Source organism: Cheilinus undulatus, linkage group 16 (genome assembly GCF_018320785.1).
Source record: "Cheilinus undulatus linkage group 16, ASM1832078v1, whole genome shotgun sequence".
NCBI classification, from domain to species: domain Eukaryota; kingdom Metazoa; phylum Chordata; class Actinopteri; order Labriformes; family Labridae; genus Cheilinus; species Cheilinus undulatus.
In genome coordinates this window covers 8,866,991-8,883,430 of record NC_054880.1, presented here as the reverse complement: position 1 = coordinate 8,883,430, position 16,440 = coordinate 8,866,991, and the positions used below count along the sequence as shown (strand labels likewise).

The following is a 16,440-nucleotide window of genomic DNA, read 5'->3' as shown; positions in this document are numbered from 1 at the left end:
CTATGGATGAAATAAGCCTGTGCTGCATGGATAACAAGGGTTTGAAAGGGACAGAACACTGACAAGAACCCTGCTCTCTGGCACCTTTGCATTCATATCTCTTGCCTACTGAGTCTGGGTTCACATAAATCAAGACTGAGACCATCTCTTAACCCTTTGAGTTCAACACCAAGAAATACACTTGCAAAGATGATTTGTTGGTAAATATGTTTCTGCCTCTTCATTTGGCAGCAATTCAGCTTTTATTTTTCAGATTACCCAATCAGGTAGCAGATATGCAGGTCAACTGGCTGGTTGATTTACCCGTTTAGGGTTATTCTGGGCATGAATGGATTTCTTTCATTTCTGCATCACAGAGTAGAAATTGTTAAAATAACTTTTCATTTATTTAACAAATATATTTCCAAAGGTATCTGTATATACTTATAAAACCAACAATGTAATTTCACTGAAATCAAATACAGTCTACAATGCTCAGTTATTCAATGTGAACAGAAATTAATTGAATCTTTATGAACAGTGATGGGAACAGGCTTCATATTTCCAGCTCACACTTGTCAAACTTGCTTAGTGTGAAACTAAGACCCTGTCAAATCTGCATTCACTTCTGGTGGTATGCAACAAAGCACTGCTTTTTGCTGTTCAAGCAAAGGAACAACTTGCCATCTCCACACTTGGAACACCGCCATCGTGACACTCCACCTTTGCAGAAGTTGCACCTCCCTCGCTGACGGCCAACTGACGGCCAGTGTCCGATGCCATCATAGCGGACCTGCATGGTGGGGTGGAGGCATCGGGGGTTAAGGCGACGGATATGTTGCTTGTGCTGTGCACTTGGTGGCCAGCCAGCCCTAGCTGGCACCTTGTTGGCTTTAGTCAGTGCAGCTGCGACAGACAGACGGAACTTCTTTAGAGGCATTGGTTTCTCCTTGAGAAGGTCGCAGTCCCTCTTGTAGATAAGCCATGCATTAGCTATGCTCAAGTCAATGATGTACCCAAACAAGGGCATATACCAGCGCCTTGACTTCGTTGATGTTTTGTAGAGGTTCACCAGCATATCTGAGAGATCGATGCCCCCCATGGCTTGATTGTAGGCCAGGACAATAGATGGGCATGGCACACCAACCTTCTGTTGTGCATCCTTTGAGAATCTTTTCACTGAAGACAGTGGCTCTACCCCACATGCATTGCTCAGCAAGGTGACACACTTGCTGCCATACCACTTCACTGCAATGACTCCGCTGGATGAACAGAAATCAACGGCTCCTCTCTCTTGCTTCTCCAGCTCCTTGTCACTCAGCAGTATTGCACCACCTGAAAGTTACAGAAATACAGTGGAAGCTTATTTGTTTGTGTAGGTTTCTACGTAAAGTATAATAAAACCATTCAAAAAACACAAAAATGTAAAAAATATTTGCATCTTGTGAAAATGCATTACCTGTGAGGTTTTCTCTGGCGGTACCAACACTTCTGATTCCCAGGTTAGTGTGCAGCATCTTCACCAAGGTGTGGCTGGTAAAGAAGTCATCATAAAACACCACAGTTGCCTCTTTGTTGGCGATGGTGTTGCAGAGTATAGAGACAACCTTGGCACCTAGGTGGAGGTCTTCCAAGCCGAGATGTGCAACTTCTTCCTCTTGAATGTTGCAGAATGTTGTGGCCCCTTGGTAGAGTATAAAGTCGTGGATGATTCCTGATGAGCTGCCCCGACAGAAAATCTTGAACCCCCACTTATCCAGCTTATTCTGGAGAAGGTTGCCAGCTCGGGATCCTTTGTACGCCACCATCACTTTGTCAACACTTTGCCTGTTGGTGGCAGGAATCAAGAGGCACTGTTGTCTGAACATGTCAAAGAGAGGACGGATCTTGGTGTAGCGGTCAGTGCTGCCCTCTGTCTGGAAGTTGTCGCTGAAGTGGACATATCTTCTGAGAACCTGGAAACGCTTCACTGACATGGTGTCTGCCACTGGAGGAAAGCGTGACTCAGCAGCCCAGTAATCTCCAATAGCGGGGAACGGGAACACGCCCATATACAGCAACACTGACAAGAAATCTTCAATTTCAGCAGCTGTGGTGTTGACAGATGCCCCAGTCTGCTGAACTGAGTACAGGTTAGTATGCTCAGATATGTGCTCAATCATCTGGTCACTGAAGAGCCTCTTGAAATACTCCAATGGCTCCTGGACTGACTCTGGAACCGAGAAGACAGGCTCTGGGACAGTGAACATAGGAATGTCCTTCTTGGCCCAATTTCTTTGTTTTTTCGTTGCAGAAGGAGGAGAGGGATTGAGAATGCTGTTTGAAGGGACCTCTATGAGCCTGCTTTTGGTCCTCTGTTTCTTCTTTGGCAGTGGTGGAACATTTTCATCACATGGACCAACCCAATCAGCATCATCACCCTCCTCGAAGTCGCTGTGTTGAATGCTGTCTGTTAGCCTGCTTTTGGTTCTCTGTTTCTTTGGCGGTGGGGGAGCATTTTTGTCACATGGGGGGACCCAATCAGCATCATCTTCCTCCTCAGGTTCACTAATGTCCTCACCCTCAGACTCACATGGGTCTGCAGGCACAAGGGCAACAGTTGTGTGCCTGTTACTTCGCCCATAAGACGTGCAACAATTTGCTATGCCTGAAAGATAACAAGAAACAAACATCACAGTCACTCCAACATTACTGTAGCAAATACAACACTAATACATCTCTTTACAAATGTTAATGATAGTTACTAAAATGTACCCATCTAGCTAGCTTTGAGCAGTCAAAGAATGCTTGCACCGAAATCCTTCACCATACTCAGAGCAACTGAAGGGTTTCTCTCCAGTGTGAATTCTCAAGTGGTCATTAAAATGAGTGTTCCTTGGAATTTTTCACTGCACTGAGAGCAGTCGAAGGGTTTCTCTCCTGTGTGGGTTTTAAAAGGACTTTCACAGTTTTGTCTGAATGCATTACCACATACAGAACAGCCATGTGATGCCTCCTGCATCCTACCTTTATTTTTATCTCTAGTATGAACTCTCATGTGAGTGGTGAGACTTTCTTGGAGGCTAAATCTTTCATCGCACTCTGAGCAGCTGAAGGGTTTCTCTTCTGTGTGAAGACTCGTGTGGTCAATCAGATGACCAACATGTTTTTCTTATCAGCCTTTGGTCTCCTACCTTCAATGCTTCCCACAGAGTTAAAGCCTGACTGCTGGTTTCTAGTTTCCCACCAGTCAGCACTATCATCAGTCTCAGGGTCAGAATAGTCTTCAATCTTGATTTCAATCTCTGTTCCTCCACAGTCCTCTCCTTCAGCTCCTGTTTCTATCTGTTTAGTTTGTAGTTGGTGAACATGTGATAGCTGAGTTCCCTCTTCATCCTCTTTACTCTTTACGTGGTCAGGATTGAATGTAAACTTCATGTTAGCAGCCTCCTCCAGTTCTTGATGCTGCTCTCCCTCCTGATTGAGCCACAGTATTTCCTCTTCCTCTTTAATGTGCAGAGGCTCAGAGTCCTCGTGGTCCAGGCTGTGGATCCACTCCTGCTGCTCAGGAGGCTCTTCTTCACTGTCCAACAGCTTCTGGACGCCAGCAGGAAGTTCTAAAATTCAGAGAGAAATGTCAAGGTAAGTTCTGAGTTTATGCTAAAAAAATCCTCCCAAAAATCACACTATAATTTACCAATAAATTAGTCGGTGTATATTCACTAGCACCACATCATAGCACAGGTTATCTTAGCATCATTCTCCTTTGAAAGTCAGATCTCTTTGTCCTGTTTGTTATCCGTTTAAGAGTAACTTTAAAAAGCAAGAGGATGGCAGGCAGGAAACATCATTCATTCCAGCGGCTCTCTGAACAAGAGAAGCACTGGTTGTAAAAGTCAGGGCTGATACCAATACGGATGTTCATAATGCTGAGTGACAACTGCTGATACTGATGGAAATATTTTCATCACTTCTTTTGTGTAACAATCCCAGAAAAAACCCAGGAGAATGCCATTTCAGATCATTTTATAACTACTATCATTATCTACCTCTCTCTGTGATGCTATTCTTATACTAATACTGTGCAAATAACTGACATGAATTAAGTGCAAAGGTCAGGAAAGGTCAGGTCAGTCCATGCAGGGAGCATATGCCGGTTCCGCACTTTGTCTTGTCAACCTTGGCCCTGTTCTGCTCTAGCTTCCTGACAGCCCTGACCAGACCTGTGCTAGGCCCTTGCCCCATTTCTCCAGGTATCTTCCCTTTTGTATATAACCATCATCTGCATGCATGAGAGTGACATCAACTTGTAGATCTGTCTTGTGTTTTTGAGGTACAATGACTCATGCAAAAGTTACGCTGTTGTTTTAGCATTGTCTTGCAGCTCCTTGCTGCCAATATTATCCCTCAGTCTAGGATGATGGTTGTGATCTGCAACTTCATCTAAATCTGCCGTTTCTAACCAGTTTAATGCTGGCATCTGGTATGTGTGTATGCTGAATCAAATAAGATGTTTTTTTTTAATATAATAATATGTATGAAGTATAGTATGAATTGACTGTACCTCCACTTAAGGCTTCCTGCCGCATTGGCACACATTCGTGACTCACTAGAAGAACTTAGCGACCCACTTTCAGGGCCTGACCCACCAGTTAAGAACCACTGGTGTAAATAACATTTTCCCCTTGCATTTCTGACAGCACAAACTGTCAAATAAATCATGACTAAAACTATAGCCCCCAATACTTTTATATCACTTTTAAATCTGACTCATTTTGTTCCTTGTTTCCTGTCATTCTTTTCATGCTCACTAATGTACACTGTAGAGCACTTTGGATAGACTGTGTTGTATGCAAAGTACTTTATAAATAAAGTTGATTTGAATTGATAATGACAGATAAATACCGTCATTATGCATAAAAGATAATGTACTGTCTTCACTAGTTTAAAGAAGTTCAACCAGACACAATACAGCATCACACAACAGTCGACAAAGAGCGTTTAAGTCCAGAAAAAGTCATATTTTTATCAGGAGCTAGCTGCGGCTAACACTATGCTGTATGTGGGTGTGAGCGTTAGCTAAAGCCTCAGCTACCTACAACATTTACGGTAAAAAACGTTTACAGAATAAGAAAGAAAACAGACCTGAAAAATCCAGAAGCCCGGACATTTTACACACATCCAATAGTCATAGAAAGAGAAGAAAGGTCCGCTACGAGCACATTTCCATGATAACTCTGCTCCTACGCTGGATCATGCTAACATGCTAACGTTGCTCCCAGGAGCCGGAAGAAAAACATGATTTCCGGTATACTGATCCTGGTTTCAAAATAAAACTATTTTCTTCGTCTTCTTGTTTTACTGAGGTTGGCATCCGTTCCTTTGGTGTATTACCTCATCCAATCGCTGCAGGTTTTTTTTTTTTTTTTGGCTCTGGCAATTGAAAAGAAAGTTGACAAATTTGTACACTTGACAGAGAAACAGTCAGGTGAGACACAGAAAGCTGACAAGTAACAAGACAAGACATACATCCCCACAAGTTTCCTTTTTTTTTGAAAACCTCATTTTAATTTTTGTTTTATTGGGCTAAACTGACTTTTACATGTTAGTTGTAGTTATTCCGTTACTTTTAGTGAACCGTAACAACCCTGTTCACCACTGATTACATTCCTGGATAGTCATACTCAAGAGTTCTTTAAATTGTCTTTATTTTTACCATTTGACATGATGTACAACCAGTTTGCTGCTGTCAACCAGGACGAGGGCCAGTAATAGCAAGCTGACAGGGAGCTTTTTGCCACCTACTGATGCAGAGTTGGACATATTTCTGTCAATATATCAATTTCCCCCAGTTAGTCCAGTAAAACATCCTAAAACATCCATGCAATCTTACAGAGTATCTCTATAGCTGTGCCACTGAGTATAATTGGTGGGATTTATAGAAGAGAATTTGCATCTCTTTTGCCTTGAAGACATTGAGATATAAAGCTCTGCACCACATAATTAATTTTTCCATAACAAGACTATTACTCTATCTCAACTTTTCTCTCTTTTACTATGGATCTTCTTATAATTAACCAGAGGTGGAAAAAGTACAATACTACTGTCCTCAAGTTGAAGTACAGTTACTCTGGTTAAAACCTACATAAGTAACAGTAGAAATACTGATCCATGAATCTACACAAGTACAGGTAAAACAATATTTGATTTAGAGTTTATTTTAAGAACTGAGTACTGAGTAGCTCCTGAGGAGTTGTATGTCAAAATCAGATCTTTCTTATCAGTAAGAAGAGCAAGAGAAAAGATCTTCAACCAGGTTATTCAGGTAATGTCAGACCTCTATAGTAAAGTAAAATACACAGGAAAATTGACAGTGTTAATCTAGCACAGAGTTAAATTTAACACTTTCAAAGTGTCTACATTGGTCCACACCACATGTAGTAAAACTTCACTTTTGAAAGTTTTGTTAAATGTTTCACAATATTACAGAGCTGCAGAACTCTTGAAAATTTGTGGTCAAGTGGTCTCCTCTGGCAAGAACAAAGCAGAAAGTCAGCTTCACTTGAGGCAATGCCTACTAATGGAGAATACACACTATGTGTTCTTTAGAATACCTACAGTTACAGGTGATAACTTCACCCATGGTGCACATGTGTCTGACAACAAAAACAACAACACACTTGAGAAATGACCAAAAGAGCCCCAGCAGTGGTCACTGTATAACAAGCAACATCCTAACACAACCAAACACATATGAAATACATCTAAACCCTCTGCCCAAGGGCATGATGGGAAACTCTGCTGACACATCCCCAGATTTGAAATACAGTGCAGTCAGCAGAGGAGGAAAATCTACAAGAGTACGGCACTTAAGTAAAAGTACAGTTACTGTGGTTGAAACTTACTGAAGATGAAGTAAAAGTGCTGACTTTAAAATGTACTCAAAAAAAGTACAAGTACATAGAAAACTTCTCAATTACAGTAATCTGAGTAAAAGTAAGTTACTTTCCAACCCTGCGGTTAACTATGCAAATAAGTTAGCAAGGGTCATATGTCTTATCTTGAAAATATTGTAGTGGTGGTGGTATTCTGTGCACATAATCCTCATGGTGAAATCCAGGGTCAGACAACAGTGTATCTTCTCCTGCATACATTAATGCTTGTCAGCTTCTGGATTGAAGCCCAGCACAGGAACTGAGGAGAAATCACTGAATGCTTCGTCTATTTCGGGTTTAATAAAGGCTTTTATGTGCAATACTAAGTCAATCCACAAACACGTTATCCAGCTGGGAGCCTCAGTCAGACTGATGTATATTTTAAGTCTTTTGTGGACTAATCCTTTGATTCTGATTTTCGCTGTCAAAGCATAAACCTGCTGACAATGTTCAGCTAGAGCCAGAGATGTTGAACAGCTTCACTAGAACCCTGTCTCCACCAGACAGGGACATAAAAATGTGTGTATCTACATTTGATGCCTGCATACTTCGCTGTAGTTTCCTTACAGCAGTATTTTTTGTGTATTTTGATCAGCGACATAACTCTGGTGATAATCTGCCTCATTATTCCACTATTTTCCCTGACAACTTTGTCATGATTTGTTAGCCTCACGGCGCTGCCACAGTCCCAGCAGTGAGTTTAGTGATGACATTATCTTTCGGGGTTTTCTGACATTTCAGTGAAAAGATTTAAACTCCTCACTATGACACCAAGAGCAGAGAAAAGCCTCTGAGTATTTCCCCCTCGTACAGCCTGATTTAAAAAACTACCAGTCCATGCTGCAGCTTCTCTCTGGTTAATACTGACATAACTTCACCTTATGTATGTTAATGTGCTTTAGGTTTTCTGTAGAAGTACTCCAACCACTCAGAAAATCTGTAGCCTATACAGACTTCTGCTTTACTTTTTATACAGATATTCATTTCAGTCATCTTCAGTCTTGACTGTATTTACAGGAAAAGATGAGCAACCTTATTTACAGTGTTGAGCCAGCATTGCCCAACCAAACACCTTTTTAACTGTCCTAAAAAATGTCCATACTCTAACATCTTCATATTTTAAGGAGGCTGTTTATGATGTTTGCAGCATTTCTTCAGAGCTAGTTTGCAGTTTGATTGAAGAGCAGCCAATCATCACACAATAACGGTGCAAGAGACTGGAAATACAGCAGGTTTGATAATGGTGCAAAGTGGAAATACACTGAGATAATTTACAACAGATGCCAGATTTTTTTTTTGTTATTTTGAGCCAAATCCAAATCAGGATTGGTAATCTGGCACACATCTGTGTATGCTTAGCATGTATATATATATATATATATGGCTGAACAATACATAGTTTTTAAACAGCAACTACAATATGCACATGTGCAGGACAGGCAATAATGGTCATGTCACCCAGAATGCATTATGCTGCCACTTCTGTGTTGTTTGATGCAAACCAAAAACACATTTTTTTTTATTTTTGCTACTTTTTAAAATCTAAAGTAAAATTCAGTCTAATATCACTATTAGCAGTCAAAGAGCTGAGCACTGTGCATGAAGAGTCAGTGTTGCCTCTGCATTGAGTCCACAGGAGACGCTGTCCCTGTTACAGATACACTGGCTCAATTACAATAGGTAAATCATAAGTGAGTGTGCTCTTGCTATCAGCAGCACCTCGTCCCTGAACTCACCCATGATCTTTGGGCAGAGGTCTCTTAGCTGTCCCAGAGACCCCGGTTGAAATACTAAAGGGGACAGGGCATCTTCAGTCCAGGCCCTGAGGCTCTAGGTCCAGGCTTGTTGGGATGCTGCCATTGAATCTGTGCCTGTGGATACTGAAAGCATGGAAGTTGTAGAGCAGTTCACCCACGCTGGCAGTGTAATCCATCGATCCGCTGACTGTGAGGCTGAGATCAATCACAGACATGGACTTGCGCATAGGGCGATAGGCTCACTGGGCAAGACAGTGTGGCGTTCCCAGTATCTGAGCATGCAGACAATCTGGGTCTTTCTGTCCATGGTATCTCCTGTCATACCATGCTCTTGTGAGGCCTGAATGTTAAGTGCATTTTTAGATATCAATGACAGGACTGTGCCCAATGCTGACATGCTCAAGAGAGCTGGGATGGGAAAACTGCTTGAAACAGGAACAGCAGCAGCCTAAAAAAAGGATTGTCCAAATGAGTTACTGCTTATAAATCTCTTCTTTGATAATACTTTTATCAGAGAACTTTTCCTGATTTTACTGGAGTTGATCTACTTTTATTTTTTACATGATTTTTATCCTCTTTGCTGCCTGATTTCACCTGTGGTTTAAATGCACAGTAAGCAAAATTCAGCCACTAGGGGGCTCTAACTCAAAGCAAGAACACAACATGACAATTGCAGACCACCGCAGCCCAGCTTGGCTAACCTCCACTGCTTACTTTTTTTTTAATTGAGGATTCTGTTCAATAAAAAAGGCCCCTCATAAAAGGTATTTACAAAATGGAAATCTTACTTTTTTTCTCTCATATACATTTCCCATAATAAAGGAGAAATGCAGTGAAAAGTGCACTTCCTCATTGTGTTAGAAGCAGTTCTCGAATGCACATGTGCTCTGGCTCCTCTTCTGGGGCGAATGCAGAAGTGCACTTTAAACTGCATTTCTCCATCATTATTTGAAAATCTTTAGTAAATATGCCTTATGGTGTGCTGTTGTATTGAACGAAGACCTCAATTCAGATCAAGAAGTTTTGAAAATGAGGCCCCAGAGTCGGACGGCGCTTAGCCGTGCTGGTCTTAACCTGCAGGAAATGCTGTGTGTGGCGGTTTAGAAGCCTTTATAAAAAGACGCATCCTTTACAATTATGAAAATAAAGAATTTCTCTTTCTTTGAACACTTTAGAAAATGTTTGAGATACTGTAAGACCTTCATTAGAAAATAGTTACAACATAGGAATGACCACTTTTTAAATCAATAAAGGTATTTCAGAGCAGAAATCCAACATGTTGTTTTGTTAACTGCTTTGTTGTCTTTGCGGCTTGTGCACCACTTTGTAACAATGTTTTGAAAAATACTCTATAAAAAGAGAATATTATAATCATTATAATGCTGTGACTGAAATACGGTCCAGTAACAGTGAGGGCATACCTGCCGTTTATGTCGCAGCTGCAGATTTTCTCTGCAGTGAAGGAGAATCACAGGAGGATGCTGAAAACAGTGAGCTTTCATTTAATTAGAAATTAAACTGACTGCCTGTTGGGAATGGCTGCTGATGAAGTAAAAGGCAACTATAGTTCTGTAAAATTTAGCCCATGAAGAAAAGTGTCACTTACTCTCATGTAGCTTTTTGTACTTTTGCTCCTCCTGTCCTGGATGAGTTTCAGAGCTTCTAAGGCTGCACCATGTGTGACACATGTAAAAAATATGTTCAATTTATCTGGTGTATTTTCCTATTTGTTAAAAAGTTGCAACACATTTTCCAGAAAGAACAATTATTACAGTGTCAGTTTTTCCCGCATTTGTTCACTCTAAGTAGGTATCATACGCCTATTTAAAGTATTCTTCACTTAGATGTTTAAACCTTTTATTGATTTTATAAATCAGTCATAGTCAATATAATTTGACTTTGTAGACAAAAAAAACTGAAAATAATTTTCAACAGAGTAATACCAATTGAATAAAAATATGCAATGTAAAATAAGTGACTGCAAAAACATTCCCTCTCTTCCAGTCAGTATTTAGTAGCTGTACCTTTGGCTGCAATCACAGCACTGAGTCTGTGTGGACAGGTCTCAATCAGGCTTGCACAGCTGCACTCTGCAATTTCACTCCATTCTTCTTTGCAAAACTGCTCAAGCTCTGTCAGGTTGCAACGGGATCTTGACTGGATTGAGGTCTGGTCTTTGACTCGGCCACTCTAGACCATTCACCTTGTTGTCTGTGAAGCTTTTGTTGAATGCTTCGGGTCATTGTCTTGCTGGAAAATAAATCTTCAAAGCAGTAGTTCTCCTAGACAGCGGCCTGGTCTAGGCAGATTTACACATGCACCATATTCCTTCCATTTCTTGATGATGGATTTAACTCAGCTCTGGGGGATGTTCAGTACCTTGGATTGTTTTTTGGATCCATCACCTAACGTGTACTTTTCAACAAACTTTTCATTGAGTTCCTTGGAGTGTTCTTTTGTCTTCATGGTGTAATGGTAGCCAGGAATACTGAATAACAAGGACTGGGCCTTGAAAGGCTTAATAGGTGACATTTGAAAATGTTGCTGATAAAGCAACAATCTAATCTACCCTGTGTACAGATACTGTAGAGTCGAAAGCACACTTGGCTCACTCTCAAGGCTTCCTTTTTGCTTTTTTTTTTTTTTTGCTTTTTTTAAATCAGATATTTCCCTCTAAATAAAGACTTGGAGGTGTTTAGTTGGACCTACGAGAGAAACTGAAGTGGATAAGCAGCCAGAAATTGTAAAACTCACTTGATTCTGTTGTCTGCCTGTTCTCTTTACATGAGACTGAACAGCTCCCAGGCTCAGAAGAGTGATGAGATCTGAATTCATCATAGACCTCTATGGAGACACGGCTCCAGGAAGATGACTTGACCCCATGCGGATGATGAAATAGATGCACATAGATTTTAACACAAACTAATCAGAGTTTGACACACGACTTATTTACCCCCCATCAAAACTGATCACTGTGATGGATCTGACTAATCACTCGACAGTCTAATCCGTCATCCTAACGACCTATAGCCTTAAAGGAAGGGTACAACATCATGTTCTCAGGTGCAGCCTGTGCATCGACCCCGAACACGCCCCAGGCATGTCCTTTACACCGCATCGATCGCTTCCTCTGTAATGACACGAGCGCCTAATTCACAGTTTATTCATGCTCAGGCCACAAAGACGTGTCAAAGCAGAAACCAGGAGAGGATCAGATGAAGCCAATCAGTTGCAATCATTTTAGTACATTGCCTTTTTATTGACTTCTCACAATACACGATGAGGAACTGATGGGGTGATGAGGATTTCTGGAGGGTCCAATAGTTCACTGTGAAGACCATAGAAGCATTAAGATGCCAAGATTTTCAACAGCAGAAACCTTGGGAGTTTAAATAACATTACTCTTTATAGAATCTATGCACCTGCTAGAGTTCAGCTCCCTAGGAGGAAAAAAAAGCAACATAAAACCAGATGGATTTGGTAGAATAATGTCTTTTATAGCTTGGAACTGAGATTTACAAATGGTGCAGAGAGAAGAGAAACTACAAAGGAAGAGAGCCCGCAGGTGCTGCTCTATTCACATAAATAAATGGAGCCAGAAGAGGAGTCCTAAAAGATTTTTGCAAGTAAAAATGAACTCAAAGGAAAATGGACTAAGGTTACTGATATGTTTTGTTCGAAAAGCAATGAAATAAGAAATCCAGTGCAGGTGGAAAACTCTTCATTTGCCTGTGCCATTAAGGTGCCTGAGTCTAACTACACAACCTTCGTTTGTCTGGTACTTCACATCCAACCACACATAAAGAAATCATTAATATAGAGATGATCTTAACACATTTATTCAAAGCTGCTAAGGCTGACAAGCTCAATACTACTGGCTTGTTGTGTAACCATTCACAATGCTCAGAGTTTTACAGTTCTGAGTCACAAATAGTATCATTTCCAGATCCGCCAAAACATAATTTTCCGAAAAATGTTGCTCTTCATTAGCAGGAAGGAAATTGCGAGCATTTTGAACAAGGCTGTTCTTGAAGTTTTTGATCGAAGAAAAAATTAAGAGCCACTGATTGTTGCCACAAACCAGCCAGCTGATGCTGCCAGCATACATGGAGACATAGTGAGCATTAGAGGAGATAAATCAAAGCATCATTTGATACACAAGTACCAATAAATAAAAAATGAAATATCAGTACTTTCTGACCCACTTCTCATAAAAATATTCAACACATACTGGACAGTTTTTACTTTGCACAGCTCATCCCAATTAAACATATGCACGCTGCTTAAGCACTGCTATCATGCCAAGCCTGTCATTGCAGTTAAGATCAACCCCAGCAGTCCACTGTTCATTTCTTTACACTGGCTTCCAGTTGTAGCTCACATCAAATTCAAAATCATTCTCATTACTTACAAAGTAGCAACCAAAACTGATCCTGTTTACCTAGAGTCCCTCATTCAGGTCTACACCCCCCCTTACCCACTACCCTCAACCGGTGAAAGGCATCTGGTACTTCCAGCACATCAGGGCCCTGAGTCACTACCTCAACTCTACCGCTTTTTTGGTCCTTGATGGTGGAATGGATTACCCAACTCCATTTGATCCACAGAGTTCCTTTTTACCTTCAAGAGAAAGCTAAAGACCCAGCTCTTTACAATGTTACAATGTTACAATGTCATTTAGCAGACGCTTTTCTCCAAAGCGACGTACATTTGAGAGCAAGAACAACACAAGCAATGATCTAGACAAGAAGAAACAACATCAGTAAGCGCCATCAAGTGCTTCAGGTTCAATTGGACGCAAGTGCTGCCGTGTAGAGTTTAAGGCAGAGTACCTAAAATATACGTTGTTTATGTAGTTTTTTTTTTTTTTTTTTTTTTATGTTTTTATTTTTTTTTTTTGTTTGTTTTTAGACATCAACAATGAATCAAGGAAAATGTGGGATCACTAATCGCCATTCATTAGGCTTCACAACAACTATTACCAAGTAGAGAATACTATGCACTTAGCTCGATTCTTCTCTCCTGTTGTCCCCAGTGGTAGAATGAGTCTCCCAAATACAGTTGCCTCTACTTCTACTTTAGAAAGTTTTACTCCCAGCTCTTTGTGAACGACCCAGCACATGGTTCTTTGGAGCAATATTTGTTGGTGAAGACAATTTATTTCATGTTGGTGATGAGAGGTTTCATATTAGGGTTTTTGAGGAGAAGGCTTACATATGGGTCATATGTAGGCTACAATATGGGTCCCATGTGAGTTTGTTCATGAGTTCCATGGTGGCCCCACCAGTGATTGCCCATGTGAACTGCAAGTGTGGATCAGCCCATAAGAGACCCAAATAGGCCCCATCTAGAGATCCTTGCTGATCCACACTTGCAGTTCACATGGGCGATCACAGGAGCCCACAGATAGATCCAAATGGGACCCATACTGTAGGCCACATATTACCCATGTGGGGCCCACAAGGTCATGCTGGCTGGGGATGTCAAATCAGGAGAAGTCAGGATGCATCAGCTATTACAGGCAGTTCTAAACAACACAAGATAGGTCAAACTGTAACTGTCACCACTGCCAGATCTAATAAGAGAAACCCTGACACAATTATCCAGGTCTGCTTTGCAACCCTGAAATAAACCAATTATAAGTTTAAAAAGACGCATTTCATCAGTGCACGTTATCATTGTAGCTCAGAAGTGAACCCATCTCTCTGCCTTGTCATTTCACGTTGACTCTGCTCAGGGATTTAGAGGATGAAAACTTATTTGTTACACTCTGATGATAAATTTTCTATCAATCCATGTTTTAGATGCATGACAATGGCCATGATGCAATTACCCCACTGTGTTGGCTGATTGAAACCCGAAAGCATGACAATGACACAGTCAATGTTGCAGCGATAGTGGAGTTTATGTGGGTGAAAACTGATTTAGAGTGTGTGGATTTTAGCAGTTTAGCATGGAGCAGAGGAAACAAAGACCTCCAAGAGGGAGAGGCAGAAATGATCCTTCGCCTCTACTTTCATACGCTGATGATATAACGATTTATTTTTCTTATCTATCTATCTATCTATCTATCTATCTATCTATCTATCTATCTATCTATCTATCTATCTATCTATCTATCTGTTCTTAATACAGTAAAATAAGAGGGTTTAATTCATGCAGCAGTCGTGTTACTGCAGAGGAGGCTAAAGTGAAAAGAATAAATATTCATTTAATCAGAGATGCCGTTGCTGTAATCTGCAGAGTAATCAAAGTAAACTTAAAAATACAACAAAGAAAACCCAACAGTAAGTTAGTGATTGAATAAAGGCTGCAGCAGATTGTATGGGCTAATAGAATGAGTGACTCTGGGGCATTTAGACGAGCCCCGTCTTTAATCAGAGTACAAACTAATAACATGTCTGCCGCTAAAGACGCAGGAGGATGAAAGGCACAACGCCAGCCCTCTTTTGTTTTATTCCATCACTCATCTCGTCCCCCGGCACATTAAGGCACTCGGCGGCCCTAACAAGCTCTCCCACGACATTTACTTGGGCTTAATGGACAGAAAATGTGTCTCTAAGTGTGTGGAGTGGGTGGGTTTGGTTTGCTCACAAAATGAACAGATGCCTTGACTTACTTAGACATTTGGAAAGCACAACCTTCCAAAAAAGTCACCAGATTATGTTAATTCAGTGGTCCTAACACAACCTTTGATGTACAAATAACAGCTCTTTACTGATAGTACAATTATTCTAATGTAGTGATGACTTCTGGCTTTGATGCCCACTTTTATTATCATATTTAAATCACTGTATCAAAAACTGGTTCTTAAACCCATTAAGACTCCAGAGAGATAAATCCACATTTTTCCTCTAAATATGTAATTACAGGGTTTATGTACATGACGGAAGGCATCCCACTCATCCAAGTCACCAGTGTTAATCTATGATACTGAGTTTGAATAAAACAGACTAGATAGCATGAGGCGGTTTCAATACTGGACAAAACCAGACCACCCAATGGTTGCTGGACTGTTGATGAGGTCTTTTTGGGAGGGGCAAACCTCAAGAACCTCCATTCCTCTTTGAAAAGCTGCCCAAGCTCTGTCAGGTTGCATAGGGACCTGGCATGAATCGCCCTCTTTAAGTCCAACCACAAATTCTCTATTGGGTTGAGGTCTGGGCTTTGACTCAGCAGCACTAGAACATTCATTCTGCTGTCTTTGAATATCCTTTCTTCTTTCGCTATATGCTGCTGTCATTGTCTCCCTGGAAAATAAATCTTCTCCCAAGCTGTAGTTCTCCAGCAGACTAAATTTGATTGTCCCCCAGGATTTTCCTGTATTTTGCTCCATTCATTCCATCCTCTACCTTCACAAGCCTTCCAGGACCGGCAGTAGAGAAGCATCCCCTCAGCATGATGCTGCCACCACCGTGCTTCACAGTGGGGATGGTGTGTTTGGTGTCCTCCAAACATACTGTAGCATCTTGTCTGATGGACAACAAGCACCACTGTGGTTTCATGACACCAAAGAACTTTTTTCCACTTGGCCATGGAGTCTCCCACATACCTTTTGGCGAACACTTGTCTGAATTTAATATGAATTTTCCTCAACAGTGGCTTCGTCTTTGCCACTTTCCCATAAAGCTTTAACCAGTGAAGACCCCTGTCAATAGTTGTATGCAGAGTCTCTCCCATCTCAGCTGCTGAAGCTTGCAGCTCCTTCAGAGTAGTCACAGGTGTCTTGGTGTTCTCTCTCTCTAGTCTCCTTTTTGCAACATCACTCAGTTTGTGAGGACGGCCTGATC

At 41.0% G+C, this 16,440-nt stretch overlaps 1 protein-coding gene across 2 annotated transcripts; it reads right to left on the bottom strand.

The window, feature by feature from the left end:
- Nucleotides 1–205: 205 nt before the first annotated feature.
- Nucleotides 206–5,234, bottom strand: LOC121523340 (piggyBac transposable element-derived protein 2-like). 2 transcript variants are annotated; one of them, XM_041808186.1, is made up of 4 exons: nucleotides 5,104–5,234; nucleotides 3,153–3,575; nucleotides 1,439–2,626; nucleotides 206–1,314 (listed from the first exon to the last, which is right to left on the bottom strand). In XM_041808186.1, exons 1-4 carry the CDS (start codon nucleotides 5,126–5,128, stop codon nucleotides 602–604), a joined length of 2,349 nt encoding a protein of 782 aa, XP_041664120.1. In that variant the 5' UTR covers nucleotides 5,129–5,234; the 3' UTR covers nucleotides 206–601. The 2 variants fall into 2 exon arrangements, with proteins under 2 accessions (XP_041664120.1, XP_041664121.1); XM_041808187.1 differs by lacking the exons at nucleotides 3,153–3,575; nucleotides 5,104–5,234 and adding an exon at nucleotides 2,734–3,146.
- Between the last annotated feature and the right edge of the window lie 11,206 nt (nucleotides 5,235–16,440).